The sequence below is a fragment of the Palaemon carinicauda genome, chromosome 19 (assembly GCF_036898095.1).
Source record: "Palaemon carinicauda isolate YSFRI2023 chromosome 19, ASM3689809v2, whole genome shotgun sequence".
Lineage (NCBI taxonomy): Eukaryota > Metazoa > Arthropoda > Malacostraca > Decapoda > Palaemonidae > Palaemon > Palaemon carinicauda.
In genome coordinates this window covers 42290428-42312182 of record NC_090743.1, presented here as the reverse complement: position 1 = coordinate 42312182, position 21755 = coordinate 42290428, and the positions used below count along the sequence as shown (strand labels likewise).

Genomic DNA, 21755 nt, shown 5'->3' with positions numbered 1-21755 from the left:
CTTGTTTACGTGTTGGTCACATACGATTTTCACTAAAAGTATCTAACTTGACACAGTATTTAAACTATGCCTTATGAGGGAACATTGTAAAAAATTTCATTCATACACACTTCATTTATGAAAAACCTGTGAGTGGTATGTCAATCAACTTGATATCAGCAACTTTATAAAATATAAATATCAATATATCTCTTTAAATGTCTTGCACATATGTTTAGCATTTTTTTCTTCTTCTTTGAACTGCTTTTACAAGTGTCAAAAACTGATTAGTAATGTATTTTATTAATAACTAAATCTACTGTTCTAGTTTTAAAACTTACACAATTTGTGCCACACACCAAAATCTAAATTAAATGTTGGAGGATAAAACAAGTATAAAGTAAGTAATCCTATAACACAAACAGGGCTAAGAAAAATCAAATGCCTGATTCCTAACACAGTGCTTCAAGGAAGCCTCAAAAGACAACATTTCAAAGGTTTATTATTCGGACGCTGGCAAGATACAAAATGGTTTTAATTGTAAAAACAAAAATTTATCTAAAACTAAAAATAATTGGTATAAAATATGCATCTTAACTTTACTTATAAAATCTGTCAAAATTCACCAATGACAAGATAAATGTTTTCTCGAGGATGTACAGATTGCATATCAGTCATTAACAGGTATTCTAAAGGAAAACTTCAGTCATTAACAGGTATTCTAAAGGAAAACATCAGTCATAAACAGGTATTCTAAAAGAAAAAAAAGTCATTACCAGGTAATATGTTCTAAAGAGAAAAATAACACTAATTTCCTTAATTTTTTCTCCCTTTTACAAGTAAGATCTTGGGTATGATATAAATTTTATTCTGGATTGTAAAGATGGAATTCTTGAATCTTCAAAGAAATTGAAACATTTCCTGCTTTGTGAAATCTAAAAGAGAATCCTAACTTGGTCCAAGAAAAGGGGGGTTCCAAAGGAAACCCAATTAAGTAGTCCTTTCCTCATTCATCTTAATATTGTGATAATAAGGATGAACTTTAAATAAAACCTTCCACAGCCTCATATCACAAACCTGAAAAGGAGTTTCTCCAGTTTCTGAAGGTTACCACTACTTGTGCCAATCAATACAGATTCCCTAGCAAGCATCAGTATTAAGTTTCTGCTATAACCATAACTTTTCTCATATATCGATCCATTTCAATAATCAAATGCAATGGCAACATCATCATCTTTTACAAGAAAGCAATGTCTTCCATACTACATGGTCTGATACTACTTTGCTTTCATGACTAACCTTTCCAGACTACAATCTAAAGTGCACACACATTCCTCACATGGAGTTCATTTAAACAATAGCCATGCTCCTGTAAGTCTCTGCTTCCTCATATTACTTTGCATTCCTCCTCTTTCTTCTTCATGAGTGAGGGGTTCAGCTATTCAAGTACTTAGCACATTTTACTGTTAAAATGTTTTCCATCCATATTCAAATAACAAATAATTCTCTCTATTTCTTCATTCTAATATATAATTGTGAGCATTCATCTACCGATGTCATACATTTCCAACCAAGAAGACCCTTCTTAGGGCTATTGTTCAAATGAGCTGTGCCTTATTAACTCAAATTTTCATGTGAAATTGGGGAAAGCAGATACTCTTTTCTCCTATTCCCAAATCCAACTACAGTAAGAAACAATAAAGCATTCTTTTTTTTTTCACAAGCTTTAACACATCTAGAATATGGATGATCATTGTACTGTCCCAGTAAAACAGTAATTTCATCTAAACTAACTCGACAACGTTCCAGATAACATAAGATTCATCATCTCCCTTCACTCATGTCCTTCTATCCTACACTCTGTCATAATTATGGTTAAATTTTCAAAACAATACAAAGTTGAATTACTGTACTTCTCCCTTCAAATAGGTATAGAACTATGTACATCACAATAACTAAATATAATATTCAGATTTAACAAAAGAAAAAGTATCCTGACATAAGGCAAATTGGTAGGTTTCATCAGGTTTTAGTCTAGAACAATAAAGATACACACTATAAGAAGGAAAACCCATCTTTGATCTCTGAGATGTTACAATCTAATTCACTTATTTTACTACCAGATAGATGTCCCAAAGCTATCAGTATCCTAATTCTCAGCATCTATGCTAAAGCATTAAAACCAGATAGAAAGGCACATGTTTACTAAAGATAGAAGGGCACTTGTTTACTTAAGTATAAGACTCAATAGTTCCCCAATGCATTGCAAATTGCAATGCTATTCATATATACATGAATGCATTCTTAAGGGTAGCTGCTAATGTTTGAAGCTTGATCATAAGTGGCAGAGGAAAGGCACATGATATGTCCTAAAGACTGACCATATACACAGATGATCAGCAACCAAGCCCCCTTTCCACCCATTCTACAACCAGGAATGCTGATTTGAATGACAGCACTAAAAGTTTACTTGAGAAAATATCAACAAAAAGGCTCAAAATTAGCACAACTATGCAGTGTGACTAGTAGGAACAGATAAAAAAAAAGCTTTAACCTTATCAAGACTTCAGTTTCGATATGCCTGAACCTGAGGTAACTGATCTATGTCGTGTTAGACATAAAGCCAATGTGTGAAATCAATCAGAAACAAGGGAATATTGGAATAAACAAATAAAAACCTAAAGTCTCGCATGACAATTGCAGTTACGAGCAATTCACGAAACTAAACCGGCAACCAAAGACCAACACGTTTCCAAACTTAGCAAAAGAATGTCCTTTGATGATAATCAACAAAACATCTGAAGAGCATCAGACTACTGTGGAAGAAAACTGCTTCAGTAGAGAAAAACAAAGACATTAACACACTATATTACTTCTCGAACAGATAGCCCTAAATTATTCATCGAGATAGACATTAACAAGCTACATTACTTCCCGAGCGGATAGTCCTAAAGGAAAACGATCAATATCTGACAAGCCTGCTGCCCATCAAAACATTCCAAATTCATATGAGCCTTAAAGAAGCTAATATTCATAACATTTATCATCAGCTTGTAGATATTTTCGGGTCGAGACATCCCTGCATCTGAAATTTCTTATTTACTTTCATATCATCCATACACACACACACACAGGTGATCTTATGAGGGCCACGGGTAAAATACAAGATAGAGAAATATGTGACAATGGAAAACAAACCTATCTACAGCAATACGGTTAGGAATCAGGCACTTGATCTTGATATCAGTCGGACAGAGAACCGAAACATAAAACTAAATCAAAACAAAACACAGTGCTCAAAATCTACAAGAATATATGAGGTATTCTCTTTGGCCGTAATACCGAGAGGACACGTACCTCGTCATCGTGGATGTCCTTGAGCGTGTACGACAGGACGGTGATCCCCATGTTGATCAGGTCACTTGATGCCACTTCGAAGACATTTTGGTTGAACTTCTTGCGGTCTTTGTAGATCTCCTGTTTGGGAAAAGAGGATTAAGCCAATCATTACCTGGTCTTTTTTCTTGAGAACAAAATAATTAAGGGCGACCTCTGCAGAACAATGTAACATGGATACACTGACAATCTTGTTAAGCGAAGCTACTAAACTATAAAAATTCCAATTTCAACTTTGCAAAATCTATCCTTCAATTCATATTTGGATTACCTAAAATCAAAGTTTAGGTTTATATTTGATAAATAATAAAAAATCAATCTCATGTATAATAGTTAACGGATATATCATAATCATTAAAAATACTTTGCGCACCGCTAAAAATCAAACAATAGTTAAATACTATACTGAACCCATATTTGTTTCCACATTAGGTTTTAGAATCCTTTGATATAGATAAAAAGGAAACTAATATACAACAAAGCACAATTATTCAATCGTGGTAACAAACTCCTTATTATGAAGAATAAAATTATAGGATTACTGTACTGCATACTATAGTGCATTTGTAGAATGAAGACGGTTCAAGGTGTGGCACACTCTGGAATTTCCTTGAGTGTAGCACGGTAAGTTTGACACACAATCTGGTAATTGTCGGTCAACCTGCCAGCATTGCACTCACAAAATTCCTGCTTCTGTCACACCTCAAACTGTCTTCACGCTACGAATGCAATATAGTTTTCCCAAAATACAACGGAAAGTCAAAGGATAATTATGAAAAGCTAAATCACAAGAAAATGTTAAAAAGCTAGTCAAAAAGACAACACAGAGGAATCTTACGAATTGGGAAGACTGTTGTCTTATTAAATAATGCAAGCACTACTTCTATACGAACAAAATAAATATCTAAGGAACTACAGTTGTACAAAAATGCAGTTTTAAGCAATAGGAAAGGGTTACTAATATCTATAAACCCTTAATAAACACACAAAAAAGGTTATCAAAATCTATCTACGACAATGGAAAATTCCTTCACTGAATCAATAATGTCCTGGAAAAATCTTGTTATTTTAACACCAGATGGAACAACCATCAAAATAAAATACAAGTTTAAGGGTATGAACTCAAATTTCTCAATCTCCTAGGATTCATTAATATCAAATACAGTACTAGTTTAACAAGAACTTCGGATTTATATTTTTAAAGGAAAATACTTAAATTCCAAAATATTTAATAACTACGAATGATTAATATCCTTATATATTAGTTTAACGAGACATTTGGATTTATATTCCTAATCTACAAAACACAAATACTAAAATATTTAATGAATAGGAATTATTAACATCAAATACTCATTTAAAAGACCTTAGGATTTAAATTCTCCATTTACAAAACTCAAATTCCAAAAGAATCAACAAATGGCAATCATTACTATAACTATCATTTGTTATTAAATAGTTTAACTAGACCAGTGAATCGACATTTTTAATCTACAAAACTTCAATTCCAAAATATGAATGACTCGATACTCTCAAAAGTTTCTAAGATTGAAACAGTCTCTCTTCATCCAATTCTTTATTCTTTTCCGAGCATTGATATTTGTTGTTGGTTGAGTATTGTCTGCCTTCGGAGATTGGGGCACATGAGCTATTCGTTAATTTCAAAATAAAAATGTAAAAATTGAGGATGACAAAAACAAAATAAAAAGTTAATCCTACCTCAAGCGGCACCAAATGAAACTGGAATGACTATCCGTGCTTACCACGAAGAAAAATCTCTCAAGTGCCATTACTTAATAACAACATACATGAGACGATGAAAGATTCAACAGGAAGAAAAAACTGCAATAACTGTGAATCGAGGAGGAAAGTTTGATAATTTAGTGAAATTACAAAGATAAACACGTAGGTTGTAGATGGGATGTGAGCGTAAGAATTATAAAGAGAACTGCTCAACTTACTAGATGCCTGAGGGGTATGGTTTCATGATAGCCGAGACCTTATACTGTACTACAGTTTACAATTGAGCCGACTCGACAATCGCCAATCAATTTGAGGCAAGTCAGAAAAATACATCGTTCAAATGGTAACATACCAGAAATTACCGTAAAAATGAAATATGATAAGTGAATGTCATACGAGATATAAAAGCCTTCCCCGATAAATTCAGTCTATTTTTAATAAAAAAAAAAAAAAATTCCCAAATATGAAGTATGAAGGAGAAATTCCAGAACTAATCTGACAATAAATAGCAAAATCTTTGGCATACGTTTCTGAAATCGAACATCTTCCCTTACGCATCAAAGCATGTCCTGGCAATAAATAATTACAGGTATTACATTTAAAGGGAGAGAAATTCTTAATTCAATAAATTAAAGTGTTGCAAGTACATACCTACTAAGAATTATAAACCATCACGACAAATCAAAATTCCAAACAAAATTTTTTATTTTGCAAACAGGACTTTGACTGCAACAGATTTGATTATCATTTCAAAGTCTGTTAGCTCAGAGACCACCACTGAAATTGAAATAATTAACCATATGGTTCTATGTACATATTTACAGGAAACTACAGTTTAACTACAACAATCTAACATTTACTCAACAGTAAGTCATCACAATGTAAACCCAGTTTCTGTATTCAACTGCATCTATTTAGTAGATTTAATCAAATACTTCCACACTACTATATGTTTATGCCTCGGTTGTTCGATGTCACGTCTCTATATTCCACACCCATAATTAGTTTTAGATGGAAAGGTAGAATTTGGATCATACAGAAGCACTGGGGCCACGGAGGGAAACCCTACAATTATACTTTGAAGTTTTAAATGAAAATTGAAAAGAGGTCAGGGGAAAGGAAGACAAAACAGAGGTCAAGTACAGTATATGGCTAAAAATGTAATGCATACAGTGTCCTGCATGAGGTGCAATGTTAGCACTGACTAAGTTGCAAGCTATTTGTGGCCATTTTGGAAATAAAATCAAATAATAAAACTTCTCATCAAATATCATAGCATCAATGCATCAGTTCAATAAGTAATGTAATGGGAAAAACTGATTTCCTAACAGTTCTCGAGGCACCATCCAAGGTTTAAATTCTACTCAATAATGACAAGCATTCCATCACAATGTAGCTAATGAAGTCTTATAATCTACTGTATTATCTCCCCAAAATCATAATCACTGAATGCCAATCATGAGAACAAAGAGGCAGATAAACTACAGACAACTACAGACATACATTTATAAAGTTGTCTTGAAATACTCGTTCTGTACATGATAACCGAACCCTTACTATAGTACATTCAAAAGAAGCCATATATATCCTGAATCCATTTAAATTTTTCTATAAAACTGACTGACCAAAGTTTGCCTTGTTTAAACCAACTTGATTCCTTACATTATCATGAATGATATTCTTTTATAAATCCCAGGAATCCAAAACAAAGATATCCATAATAATTCCCAACTAACATAAACCACTAATGATAATCATACCTATCGAAATAAAGTTCTACTTTTACTCAAAATAATTAACAACATAATAAAAGCAACTTGAACAACCCCACCAAAGAACAAGCATTGGCTGGCAACCTAATACAAATGTGATGACTTACATTCTAAAATACTCTAATAATAAGGTACAGAGAAAGGAAGAAAATTCATTCTCTTAACATAGGACCATATGGTTCAATGGATGTCTAGGTTAGTTTCTTTCCTGCATAGATCTAAAAAGTTGTTGTGCAGCTACTCAATTGCATAATTTGACTACAACTCTTTTTATCTCCACAAGAAAGACACTAACCTCAACAGACATGGAGCCCATGATCGCTCGTTGATGGCCCTCCAGTGTCTCCAGGGCCACAAGTTGGATTTCGTTTTCTGTCTTGCCCAAGAACTGCTCACAGGCCGCCAGGAGCATCTCCTCATACTGACCTTGGACCTTCACCTGAAGGACAAAGTTGAGTAAATAAAGATAATTGTACACTACAAGGTAGGGTAAAATGAAATTTCCTAAAAAAACAAGTTTCTAGTTTCATACATACAAACCACGGCACTTTGGTTTGGAACGTGAACATTGAAACACTTTGACAGGGACCTTCACTTGAAGGTCAAAGTTGAAAAAATAAAGATAATTGTACACTGCAAGGCAAACAAAATTAAATTTCCTGAAAGACTAGTTTCTAGTTTCCTAAATACAAACCACTATATTTTAGATTGAAATATGCACATCTTTACACTTTAACAAGGAACATGATTAAGGTGATCCTCTTAATTTATGTGGAGGAAAATTCCTCATAATGAGACATTCCCCTATGCCTATCAATTTCACTTGACAGTAATATTGTTCTCTCCTGAAAATAATTCACGATGCTAATCATAGGGAATAGGATGGAAGAACCTAGTACGCAGTGATCTCAAAACATGAATGTAACTGACAATAAGATACAAAACCGCTGAGTATGGGTTAACTTCATCACATTAGAAGGTACTATACTATAACCTAAATCAACTGTGTTGTCAACACACTTGAAGGTTAAAGGTGTCTGGTTTCAGTTCCAGTTCCATCTGAATAGATGATCACCAGAATGCCACCCGGGCAAGCCCAACACCCCACCCTGTAGTGGCCTCTCCAGTAAACAGCTTAAACTCATGATCCCGGGAGGGGATCGATCTGCTGCCATGCGAATGCTAGGCAAACACATTACCACTGTACTAGCCAGGCGGCACAGTACTATACAATAACGGATGAAATGAGAATATATATTTGAAACAGTGATATTGGTTCATCATAAAAGAACAAGAAATAACAAAAAAGAAATCTACAATTTAAAATAAAGAAATAAAAAAAATTCAGGTGAAAATTTCCTGCGTGCACATTATAAATAGCAATCATCAGGTAAATAAGAATTGTTGCATAATCAAAGTGTAAAGATACTACTACAGTATGTACAGTACACTAAATTTATTTCAAAATATGAAAAAGTAACCAAACGCTACACAATAACATACTTGAATCCGTTCCATGAAAACAAATAGTAATCAAGTAAGTAAAAGACTGTCTCAGGGACCAGATAGATTTCCCTAGAGGAGAGACTAGGAGTGATGCAACTGATTGGTGATGGAGTTTCCAAAGACTGAAACTTTTTGGATGCGCGATGAGAAGGAATAGGAACTGCTCCTCAGATATATAGATATGGAAGTAGAATGAGAGAGAACCAAAGGACTACTTAAAGGACAGTAGAAGGACAGAGACCTGTAGGAAGAACTACAAAATGTTTAAGTGTCCTAAAAGGGCCTACACAATCAAGTGAATAGGGGATAGATGGAGATCTGAATAGTTTAGGCAGAAAGAATACAGGAGATAAGGGGATGGAGATAACTCATTTTAGGTCTAACAGGAAAAAGTAAAGCCAATGTATAAGTGTTACGCAAGTCAAAGTGCTGGATCTTGGGAGGTCATACAGCATTCTAGTCCAAATGTGGGGATGGGGGGAAACCTTGCAGTAGCAATATGAAGTAAAAGATAAAGAGTTTAGACAGTGAGATGGAAGAAAGGAATAATCATGATGATGACACAAAAATTTTCTTTAACCTATTAGTACAATTATATATGTAAAGTCCTGTAGTAGCGGTGTAAGAATACTACAACCGTACATTCTGCGTGTCACAGAATACAACTGAAAAGACAGCTGCTGCCTTGCAGACTTGCTTTTTAGAAAAAGGCTTGGCCCACCACCAATAACTGTGGAAACTGCTGCCTTGCAGTTGGACTATTTAGTCAAAGGGTAGGCCTACTGCCACTAACTGTTGTTGACGACTGCACGGATATACAATAGTTAAAACACTCTTAAATTATTAACCAAGTCACCGACCCCTTAATGTATGGATAACAGTGGGAAAGAAGAAAAATGCAATTATACTGTTTATGTACTCCTCAAAAGGTATATTCAAGATTTATCTGCTGCTAAAAAACAGCTACAAAGAGCCTTTGAAAAGCAATAGCTTGGGTCTTTTGTATGAACACATCAATATTAGCTACGAACATATGGATTACAAGTTTTCCTTTATTTTTACCACTGGAAACAAGTACACATAAAGGTGACAAAAGTTCAAAGTCTTTCCATAAGTAATTACACAAAATACTTTAGCAAAGATCCTAAGAATTTGATTGTAATGAAATTTTTACAAAGTTTAATGCTCAATGGCTTATAAAGATAAAAAAAAACATTCAGGTGTTAACAAGGAACAAGGAAAAATAAAATTTAAGAAAAATTTACATGGTTTAGAATCTGCCTTCAGTTAATTACACGAGACATTACTAGTAATACCATACAGTATATCAAATCATAATTCATTAGTATACGCACAGTTCGATACAGGAATCCCTGGCACACCTCACTCCGAAGAAGTGCATCCTGCTGGCCGTTGCAGTAACCTTCCCGACTGGTGAATGCCAGATTGAGGCTCGAGTCCCGCTCAAACTTGTTAGTTCCTTTAGTCACTGCAACCTCACCATCTTTGTGAGCTAAGGATGGGGGGGGGTTGGGGGTGCCTACAGGTCTATCTGCTGAGCCATTGGCAGCCATTGACTGGCCCGCCTTGGTCCTAGCTTGGGTGGAAACGGGTCTTGGATGATGATGATGATATGTATAAATGGTCAGTCTCTAGGGCTTTGTACTGCTCGATAGGGCAATATCACTGTCCCTTGGCTATGCCACTCATGAGCAACCTTTAAACACCCTTACTTTGCATAGAGTAACCAAAGAGATAGTGTAGGGAAATATAACGAAAGAGGTGGGCAGGGCTAAACATAGGAACTCGCCGAGCAGTAAGGGTGTGGCTGGATGCACTGTTTCAGAGTGAGGTGCACCAAGAATGCCTGTGTCCAGCTGTATGTATGAAATTATTCCTTTTAATATCTTAAAGGGTAACTTGAGAGAACAATGTTTGACCAATCACTTACCTGGGCAATACCTGTGACCGAGATGGGGACGCCCTGAGCGGTGTAGACGCGAGGCGACTCCACGTTTAGGGTCATGACATTCAATGATATCCTATCGACACAAAATAAGTTTGTAAGCTATGTATAATAAATAAAACATTCATGCTAAGTGTTTATGGTTAATTCAGTAGATGTAAGAAAAGAAAATTTAAGCAATTGCCATTCTAATTAAATCACTCACATAAGAATTAAACAAAATGTTCTTTTCAACTTTTCCTGATCTACAGTCACTATTCCTTACAAGACATGAAAATAACCTCTTCTTTACTATTAGCGATAACCTTGCTGTAAAAAAATATAAACAGCTTTCTTACTAATATTGTACCTACTCTTCCTTTCCCTATCTATTTATAGATTTTCTTTTATGACCATCTACTTTTCAAACTGGCTACTTGGCTCTCTGAATCAGGCCAAGATCAAATGAATCTTATATATTTTCAAAAAAATGTTATTTTCATTAGTAAAATAAATTTTTGAATATACTTACCCGATAATCATGTAGCTGTCAACTCCGTTGCCCGACAGAATTCTACGGAAGGGATACGCCAGCGATCGCTATACAAGAGGGGGGTGTACTCACAAGCGCCACCTGTGGCCAGGTACTGCAGTACTTCTTGTTGACACCACTTCAATTTTTCCTCGGTCCACTGGTTCTATGGGGAGGAAGGGTGGGTCAATTAAATCATGATTATCGGGTAAGTATATTCAAAAATTTATTTTACTAATGAAAATAACATTTTTCAATATTAAACTTACCCGATAATCATGTAGCTGATTCACACCCAGGGAGGTGGGTGAAAACCAGTGTACATGTATATCAAGAAGCTAAGTATCCCGTATTTCATATTATCAGTTATTCAAAATAACAATGAAATTACAAGTACCTGGTAAGGAAGTCGACTTGAGCCATTACTCTGCCTTAAATAAGTTCGTCTTCCTTACTGAGCGCAGCGTTCCTCTTAGGAGGCTGAACAACTCTAAGGTGCTGAAGTATCAAGGGCTGCAACCCATACTAAAGGACCTCATCACAACCTTTAACCTCGGCGCTTCTCAAGAAAGAATTGACCACCCGCCAAATCAACAAGGATGTGGAAGGCTTCTTAGCCGACCGTACAACCCATAAAAAGTATTCAAGAGAAAGGTTAAAAGGTTATGGGATTATGGGAATGTAGTGGCTGAGCCCTCGCCTACTACTGCATTCGTTGCTACGAATGGTCCCAGGGTGTAGCAGTACTCGTAAAGAGACTGGACATCTTTGAGATAGAATGATGCGAACACTGACTTGCTTCTCCAATAGGTTGCATCCATAACACTCTGCAGAGAATGGCTCTGTTTGAAGGCCACTGAAGTAGCCACAGCTCCCACTTCATGTGTCCTTACCTTCAGCAAAGCAAGGTCTTCTTCCTTCAGATGAGAATGTGCTTCTCTAATCAGAAGCCTGAATAGTAAGAAACTGAGTTCTTAGAACTTGGAAAAGAAGGTTTCTTGATAGCACACCATAAGGCTTCTGATTGTCCTCGTAAAGGTTAAGACCTTTTTAGATAGTACCTAAGAGCTCTAACTGGGCAAAGTACTCTCTCCAGTTCATTCCCCACCAAGTTGGACAGGCTTGGGATCTCGAACGACTTAGGCCAAGGACGTGAAGGAAGCTCGTTTAGCAAAAACCGAGCTGCAAGGAACATGTAGCCGTTTCAGATGTGAAAACAATGATCCTGCTGAAGGTGTGGATCTCACTTACTCTTTTAGCTGTTGTCAAGCACACGAGGAAAAGAGTTTTTAATGTGAGGTCCTAAAAAGAGGCTGATTGGAGAGGTTCAAATCTTGATGACATAAGGAACCTTAGGACCACGTCTAGATTCCAGCCTGGAGTGGACAACCGACGTTCCCTTGAGGTCTCAAAAGACCTAGGGAGGTCCTGTAGATCTTTGTTGGTGGAAAGATCCAAGCCTCTGTGGCGGAAAACCGCTGCCAACATACTTCTGTAACCCTTGATCGTAGGAGCTGAAAGGGATCTTACTTTCCTTAGATATAACAGGAAGTCAGCAATCTGGGTTACAGTGGTACTGGTTGAGGAAACTGCATTGGTCTTGTACCAGCTACGGAAGACTTCCCCTTGAGACTGATAGATTCTGAGAGTGGATGTTCTCCTTGCTTTGGCAATCGCTCTGGCTGCCTCCTTCGAAAAGCCCCTAGCTCTTGAGAGTCTTTCGAAAGTCTGAAGGCAGTCAGACGAAGAGCGTGGAGGTTTGGGTGCACCTTCTTTACGTGAGGTAGACGTAGAAGGTTCACTCCTAGAGGAAGAGTCCTGGGAATGTCGACCAGCCATTGCAGTACCTCTAAGAACCATTCTCTCGCGGGCCAGAGCGGAGCCAACCAACGTCAGCCGTGTCCCTTTGCGAGAGGAGAACTTCTGAAGTACCCTGTTGACAATCTTGAACGGCGGGAATGCATACAGGTCGAGATGGAACCAATCCAGCAGAAAAGCATCCACGTGAACTGCTGCTGGGTCTGGAATCGGAGAACAATACAACAGGAGTCTCTAGGTTATCGAGGTAGCGAACAGATCTATGGTTGGCTGACCCCACAGGGCCCAAAGTCTGCTGCAAACATTCTTGTGAAGGGTCCACTCTGTGGGGATGACCTGACCCTTCCGGCTGAGGTGATCTGCCATGACATTCATACCGCCCTGAATGAACCTCGTTACCAGCGTGAGCTTTCGATCTTTAGACCAGATGAGGAGGTCCCTTGCGATCTAGAACAACTTCACGAAAGAGTCCCTCCCTGCTTGAAGATGTAAGCCAGGGCTGTGGTGTTGTCAGAGTCCACCTCCACCACTTTGTTAAGCTGGAGGGACTTGAAGTTTATCAAGGCCAGAAGAACCGCCAACAACTCCTTGCAATTGATGTGAAGTGTCCTTTGTTCCTGATTCCATGTTCCCGAGCATTCCTGCCCGTCCAAAGTCGCACCCCAGCCCGTGTCTGATGCGTCCGAGAGGAGACGGCGGTCGGGTTTCTGAACAGCCAAAGGTAGACTTCCTTGAGAAGAAAGCTGTTCTTACACCACGCGAGAGAAGACCTCCTCTCTTCGGAAACAGGAACTGAGACCGTCTCTAGCGTCATGTCCTTTATCCAGTGAGCAGCTAGATGATACTGAAGGGGGGGAGGTGGAGTCTCCCTAACACGATGAACAGGGCCAGCGATGAAAGTGTCCCTGTTAGACTCATCCACTACCTGACTGAGCATCGGTTCCTTCTCAGCATGCTCTGGATGCATTCTAGGGCTTGGAAGATCCTTGGGGCCGACGGAAAAGCCCGAAAAGCTCAACTCTGAAGATCCATACCCAGGGAGACAATGGTCTGGGATGGGACGAGCTGAGACTCCTCAAAATTGACCAGGAGGCCCAGTTCCTTGGTCAGATCCATAGTCCATCTGAGAATCTCCAGACAGCGACGACTTGTGGGAGCTCTTAAAAGCCAGTCGTCTGACGGAGCCGGACACAAGATCATGGTACTGCTGCACAGTCTGTGAACTGTCAACCATGGGGAAGCGAGGAAGTACAGTGACAACCCGAAGCTGTCTAGACTGTCTGGGTCGTACAGACAACTCCTTATCGGGTTGCTGAGGTTGCCGCACTGCGTCACAACAAGTCACTTCTGCTGGTTGTTGAACGTCTTCCCAGTGACACACTGACTCCGTAAACAAAAAAATCCTCTAACAAGGACTAAGCTTGGACTGCATGTCTTGCAACACAGCTCAAGGTCTATGGGAGCAGGTGTGGTAACAGACGGGGTTAGCGACTGAAGTGGAACCATTACCTTCCCTGGGAGCATGTTATGCTTAAATAAAAGTCCATAGGAGGCTACGCACCTAAAGGCTCCTCTCCAAATGACAGAGTCCTCAAGGGAATATCAGAAGGAGGGAGAAAAGCACTTTCTCATCTACAGGGACCATATCCGAGAAAAGCTAAGTTCTCTCAGTGAGGGTTTCACTGGTGCAAAAGCAGCAGACTAGAAGGCAACGTTATGAAACTGCTTGACAGTCTAGTGAGTTGGCAACAACCAAAGATGTGTGACTGAGAAGCATGCGGTAAGGTATGCAGAGCATGTTGTATGCAGAGCATGCTGTATGCAGAGCATGCTGTATGTAGAGCATGCTGTAAGGTAAGCAGAGCGTGTTGCATGGCGTGTAACATTTCTCAGAAATTCCATGACCAGTGCTAGAGTGAGTAATATCGCATTACCGTCCATTGAAAGTGCACGTGCCGAGGGAATTGATTTAGACTGTTTTGTTGATGAATTTGATAGCCGGCATGATAATCGTAGAATTAAGCTGCACTAAATGTACTATAATCTACTTCACCTCCGGAAAGGGAAACTCGCCCTGTTGGCAACACTGCATTACTTCATGCATGCTTGCATGGGGTTTTAATATCAACATAATATTTACCTTACATTCATAACTCATGAATCATTTTTGTTTTGAAGATATTTTTGCCATATTTTGCGATTTTGTTAAAAATATATTGCAAGGAATACATATATATTTTTATATAAGTAATACAAATAACCTCCATTATCATAATGTTTGTGTAGGCATACATGTATATGATTACAAATGCAAGTTATGAAAGTAATGAGGTGTTATTATTGTCATTTGTTATTTCCAAGTTGAATGGGAAGAGGCTCAAGTTGAGGAGAAAGTGGCAGATGCATGCGTTGAGGTGGCTGACTCATAGCATGAGGTTGCTGCCTCAAGAGTTGCGCTTGCTGTAAGGGTTGCGGATGCGCAGTAGCAGGTTCCTGAGGAACGAGTTAAGGTTCCTGAGGTGTGAGCTGCGAGAGTTGAGGTAGCGGCTGCGCAGAACGCAGTTCTTGTCTCGCGAGTTGAGGTTCCTGAGGAGCTAGCCTAAGGAGTTGAGGCTCTCGCCTTGAGGAGGGTTGAGGTCGCTGCAGCGAGTGCTGAGGTGGCTGCCTCATTGATGGAAGAGGTTGTCGTACCTCAAGAGATTGTTGCCTCGCTGGTGGAACCGCAAGCGGAAGCGGAGGAAGTAAGGCATAAGATTCCTACTCCCATTGCTGAGGTTGCCTTAAGGAAGGCGGAGGTTGCTGCACACCGCTGGTAACTGGCAACTCAGTACGCGGTAAGGTATCCTGAGGAACCTCAACATCGTACGCCTGGCAGACTGGACTGCGGTGAGGCGGAGCGATCGCAGGAGGAGGTGTAACCTTCTCAGCCTGACACTCACGCATTAAGACCGCAAGCTGTGACTGCATGGACTGCAGCAAAGTCATCTTGGGGTCGGCAGACGCTAAGGTCTGCTGAGGCAAAGCCTTAACAGAAGATGAGGTCTGTTGCGGCATCACCTTACCTCTCTTAGGAGGTGTGCAGTCACCTGATGACTGCGGAGAGTCAGAGCTAACCCAATGACTGCATCCGGGTTGTTGAACTCTAGAGGTCTGGACTTTAGGTTTAAGAGGTCTTGAGACCTGAGTCCAGCGTTTTCTCCCCGAAATTTCTTCTGCAGACGAGTAAAATAAGGGCTCAATCGTCTGCGGGTGGGAGTGACGGTCTCTGTAAGACACGCCCGCAATCACCGAGGATACTTCTGTGCGCCGATCAAGGCCTGCCGAACCCTTTTGCCCTTCGACATTGCTTCTCCCCTGGGCTTGGGAGCTTGCAAGAGGTCCCGGACTGGGAGGACGACTGGCACGCACAGAAGTACCCTCACGCACAACACTGACACACTTTGCGCTAATCACTTATCACTTTTGAATTTCTGTTTGCACTTATTTCACTGAACTCGAAACTTTAAGTGGTTTGTACCTGAAACACGCAATTCTATCCTTCTTTAAAAGTTAGTAATTGCGAAAACAGAATTACAATGTAACAGAAAAATCTAATGAAAGATAAATAATTCAGTGGCTGGAAAGAGACTAAACACTAGATCAAATAAACTACGTTTAAAATCTCTCACCGCATAAAGCTTGAGAACAAGAATAAACTCTAGAAACGTTTACCTTCTTCCCCTAAAGAGACTAGGGAGAAGAGCAAAAACGATAACAACGTTACTCGCTTGAACGAAACGTTTATCCAGCTCTCTCTCCCTCCGTCTCATCTCTCTCTCTCTCTCTCTCTCTTGACTTAGAACCTGAGAGAAGAGCCCAATCATATATACTCGTTAAAACATATTATTGTTAAAGGAAAAAAACTGAAATATTTCCCAAATAAAAAGTTCCTTTATTAGAATTAAAACCATTAAGCTAAGAAAGAATGAACAAAACGTTATAAACGGTTTACTCTTACTGCAACGTGACACCGTGAAAATTCTCTCTCTATCGTAACGATAGAGCGCAAGTTGAACGTTCTGAACGTCAACAACTGCAGAGACAAAACAAAACGTTAGTTCAACTTTGAAACAGTACGAGACTATCAAAGAAATTCTTTCAAAAACATTAAAATAGCATAATATGTTAACAGGTAAAACCGAAATGACGGGCTCAATGTTAATTAACTTCGGTACAAGAAAAGACCGCCTACTATTAGGAAAGGTCGAATATAAACAAATATAAAATTTAATTTTAATAATTTTATAAAAAAGGAAGTTAATCGAAGAGGCCTATAAAAGGCGGAGAGATATAAAATAAATCTATAACTTTTGTTAAGCAAAATTAAGAAAGAGAGTCTATACTCTCTTAGACACCAACACTTCCGTCTAAGGGAAGGGTCGGCCATTTAAAGGTGAAAGAGAGTTCATACTCTCTTCGTCACCATAATTCCTATCTATCTATATACCAAGGCACTTCCCCCAATTTTGGGGGGTAGCCGACACCAACAATGAAACAAAACAAAAAGGGGACCTCTACTCTCTATGTTCCTTCAGCCTAATCAGGGACCCAACCGAGTTCAGCTGGTACTGCTAGGGTGCCACAGCCCAACCTCCCACATTTCCACCACAGATGAAGCTTCATAATGCTGACTCCCCTACTGCTGCTACCTCCGCGGTCATCTAAGGCCCCGGAGGAAGCAGCAGGGCCTACTGGAACTGCGTCACAATCGCTCGCCATTCATTCCTATTTCTAGCACGCTCTCTTGCCTCTCTCACATCTATCCTCCTATCACCCAGAGCTTTCTTCACACCATCCATCCACCCAACCCTTGGCCTTCCTCTTGTACTTCTCCCATCAACTCTTGCATTCATAACCTTCTTTAGCAGACAACCATTTTCCATTCTCTCAACATGGCCAAACCACCTCAACACATTCATATCCACTCTAGCCGCTAACTCATTTCTTACACCCGTTCTCTCCCTCACCACTTCGTTCCTAACCCTATCTACTCGAGATACACCAGCCATACTCCTCAGACACTTCATCTCAAACACATTCAATTTCTGTCTCTCCATCACTTTCATTCCCCACGACTCCGATCCATACATCACAGTTGGTACAATCACTTTCTCATATAGAACTCTCTTTACGTTCATGCCCAACCCTCTATTTTTTACTACTCCCTTAACTGCCCCCAACACTTTGCAACCTTCATTCACTCTCTGACGTACATCTACGTTAATTAATCAAATTAATTCCAAAAGCTAGCTAAGCTAATAATAAAACTTCCTGAATAGCGAAAGCTGAAATCTTAGAGCAATACTTCACCAAAAACCGTGAACAAGACTCCAAAATTATAAGCGTATCCATGAACGTCTTGCCGGAAGCACGACAGAGGAAAAATTGAAGTGGTGTCAACAAGAAGTACTGCAGTACCTGGCCACAGGTGGCGCTTGTGAGTACACCCCCCTCTTGTATAGCGATCGCTGGCGTATCCCTTCCGTAGAATTCTGTCGGGCAACGGAGTTGACAGCTACATGATTATCGGGTAAGTTTAATATTGAAAAAATCCCTAATCCAACTGACTGTCTATCCGTGCCTCCCACCAATAAATATCTTCAAGAGGTTGCAATGAGCAGCCTTACTTTCTGTAGAGTACAGTATTACACAATCTTGTAGTTTGCTTCTAAAAGGAAGTTTCTCTGGGGAATTTGAACAATGACACAAAGAAAACGTAATGAAATTTGGATCATCGTTCAATTTTATTTTGTGCCTTAGCTGCGCTTGATATTTAATAAAAGGGTCAAAGTGATAATCTGGTCTCCAGAAGAATTCAAATACTTAACCTCACAAGTGTGACAGATTTACTGAGGAAATAATAATAGTTGCCAGAATCTAGACAAAATTTCAGCGAATAATTCTTAACAACTTCCCTAACAGAATAAATTAGGAGTAATTTTTCTCCTTTTTATTCATCAATTCTAAAGCCCTTACATATATGAAATAAAATTTTAAGACCATTCCTAGCACCTTACAATCATAATCAAGCTTGATTATAAGAATATCTCGGCAATCATGCCTCCAAAGTTTGTCAAAATGTAATTGTGTGGTATGCATTTAGATGACACCTCAGATTAAACAGTGAAAAAGAATAGAACATTTCAGTGATAAAATTAAATTGAGCAAAATCACAAAGAAACACACAGCATAAAACGTGACACTCAGAATTCAAAATCATCTTTTAGGGCAAGTATAAAACTGATTACCAAAAATGTTTGTCAAGAAAGTACGCATCAACAAAGCGCTCAAAATATAATAAATCAACATAAAAAAAAAAATCCAGTATACTTCCCTTTCATTAGTATCTGAAATTTATGATGCCTGATTAAATCATGTGAAATCAAACATCCCTTTGATTATACTGTACAGTACTGTACCTTGAACTGTCCAGCCAAAGCCTGTTAAACCATTTCTATTTTCTTAAAGGTTATTAATAGTCTAGTAATTTCCACCACAATGAGTCTACCTTGTTTTCTGTGGCCACAGACTGACGTTGATAATATAGTTGTAGTTGATTGGGTTTTTTAAATGCCTTCCATTTATGTTCACAATGATTGTCTGCAGTAAATACATATTGTACACCAGAGTTGGATGAACTGTTGGCATCTCAAGTGCCTTATTTAATCTTTGCTGCAACTACTTATTCCTCTACGGTAATCATCATCATCTTATCCTCTTTCTTAATCATCTTTGGGTGCATTGACTGTCACAACTCAACAAAGAACAGTTCCAAAAATACTCATACAATACTATAGATGATTCTGCTACAAGTGCTTCTCGGGGAGTGGAAGTTAAGGCTTGAGCAAGGAAGGGGGATCCAAGCTAAGGCAAAACAATATGACTTAAAAATTTTACATCCCTAGCAGCAATTGCTTGTTATGAGATGAAAACTTTCACAGTAATCCAATCATATTCACTGACAAGCAATGAGGAAGTTTGCATGTTCTTACCTATTCAACAGTATAATCAAAGTTCTCAAATATGCTACCACCTCTTTACCAAGGTCTTGAGCTTAAAGATGAACGAGAGTATATTTCCTTTACTATCTACTCTCATATTTAAATATCTATCAATCTACTTACAGTTTCAATTTAACTCTTTTTTTTTTTTTTTTTTTTTTTTTCAGGTTTCTCACTTGCTCTTGAATCAACTGGTATAATGTACAGTACCAAGCTGTTTTTACTATAATCTAAATGTTTGAGCATTACTTCTGGAAATGTTTGTTTTTCAAGGCAGCTTGTAGGAGAATATTATGAACAATAATCAATCTTATTAATAAATGTACATTGCCATATATAGTATTGTAGGTGGTACTTTAGTTGAAAGTGGAATGATCTCAAGATGTCGAAGTCTCCAACAGAATTTACAATGAAGTGAACAAATGATTTGTGACCATTACAAATATCAATTAAGTTTATAAAACGTGAAAGACCATCATAATTTTTTTAAAGAATGTACAGTAATTTCCTTTTTTTATCTTCATACAAACTTAAAGTCTTTAGCTTTAGTTACTGATATTTAGTGACAAGGAAGTCAATTAGTAGTTTGTAAATGAAGAAGCGTTGTTGTGCCTAACTCACTTAACTGATAATGGTCTTTGGTTTAATACATCTTCAAGGGATAAGAAAGAACAAATCAAGCAGACACAAGTATCTAGTGAACTAATTTCAACTAATTAAGATCTACACATGTATGCTCGTAAACGACACTGGCCAAAGAGTAAGAGTTAACAAAATGATACCTTGATAGGTAGACAGTTACAAAGAGAGATACAGATAAATAACTTTAGCTCCCATCATTCACTCACTAATCATGTCACTTTGTTAGAGACAGTTTCCACTTGAAAATTGTATTTCTTCCAGTTTAGCATTTGTAAGCGGAATAAAAAAAGGTTTCATTCGGAACATACATTGTAGTACTGTACAGCATGTACCATTGCTAAAGTCTTTTCCTTGCATTAAACAAATTGTTTACAGTAAAAACCTGCTCATTCCTCATCTCTAATTACAGAGGGTTCTCCAATCACAAACTTAATAGGTTCCAAGATTCGTGTCTGTATCTCCAAATGTTTCTAAGTCGAATGTTTGTTAGTTTTTATTTTATTCTAATTGTACATTACTTCTTACAGTATATAGTTTATTTATTTCCTTTCCACACTGGGCCATTTTTCCTTCTTGGAGCCCTTGGGCTTATAGCACTTTGCTTTCCCAACGAGGGATATAGCTTAGCTAGTAGTAGTAGTAGTAGTAGTAGTAGTAGTAATTGGAAACAGCCAGTGTACGGTGATATAGTGATACAGTACTGTGAAGGCAAGTTTAATGGTAGAAAAAAGCTGGATCAAGAAGAATGTGAAAACAGACGTGCTTTTATAATAGTGATACGAAATATCTCATTCTAATGAGAGCATTTCTTTCTATCGTGAATAACCATTTTCTACCTCAAAAGCAATAAGAAACGGTCATTTGCCGACTCGACAGTTCAAGACACCTTATGCAAATTGTGTTTGCATGTCTATAAACAAAACTATGAAGCAGTTTGTTCCAATTTAATGAAAATATACTGTACAGTGTACCCAATATCAGGAATTAAAACATTGAAGCAATATAATTACAATACTTACCAACAGTATTATCAAAAATGATACTTATAATCTACGTATTTAAGTGGGACAAGAAACATTTCATAAAAAATTCATGCATCAAAGCCAGGGAAACCTTATGCAAGCTGCTTTATTTAGACTAACAAAGAGCATTACCCAATCGCATGCACAAAACACTAATAGACTTATAAAAACTATACAAATGTACAAAGGGAGAATAGAACAGAATGAAGCTAACTAATACGAGTACAAAAATACATTGATAAGCAACAGCTATCAATTAGAGATGTACTCACCAGAAATTAATAAAAAATTCAACCATAAATCAGACAGAAATCATACCATAACTTTGACGTTAAGTATGACGAGATGAACTAATAGAAT

General features: G+C 38.1%; 1 protein-coding gene across 9 annotated transcripts in view; it reads right to left on the bottom strand.

The window, feature by feature from the left end:
- Positions 1–21755, bottom strand: part of Flo1 (flotillin-1) — a 128730-nt gene that overhangs the window by 87718 nt on the left and 19257 nt on the right. For all 9 annotated transcript variants that reach the window (XM_068393527.1, XM_068393529.1, XM_068393526.1 and 6 more), the window contains 3 exons: positions 10348–10438; positions 7186–7329; positions 3337–3456 (listed from right to left, as the gene is read on the bottom strand). In XM_068393527.1, the coding sequence (XP_068249628.1) occupies positions 3337–3456; positions 7186–7329; positions 10348–10438 (355 nt within the window). The remainder of the gene's footprint in view (positions 1–3336; positions 3457–7185; positions 7330–10347; positions 10439–21755) is intronic.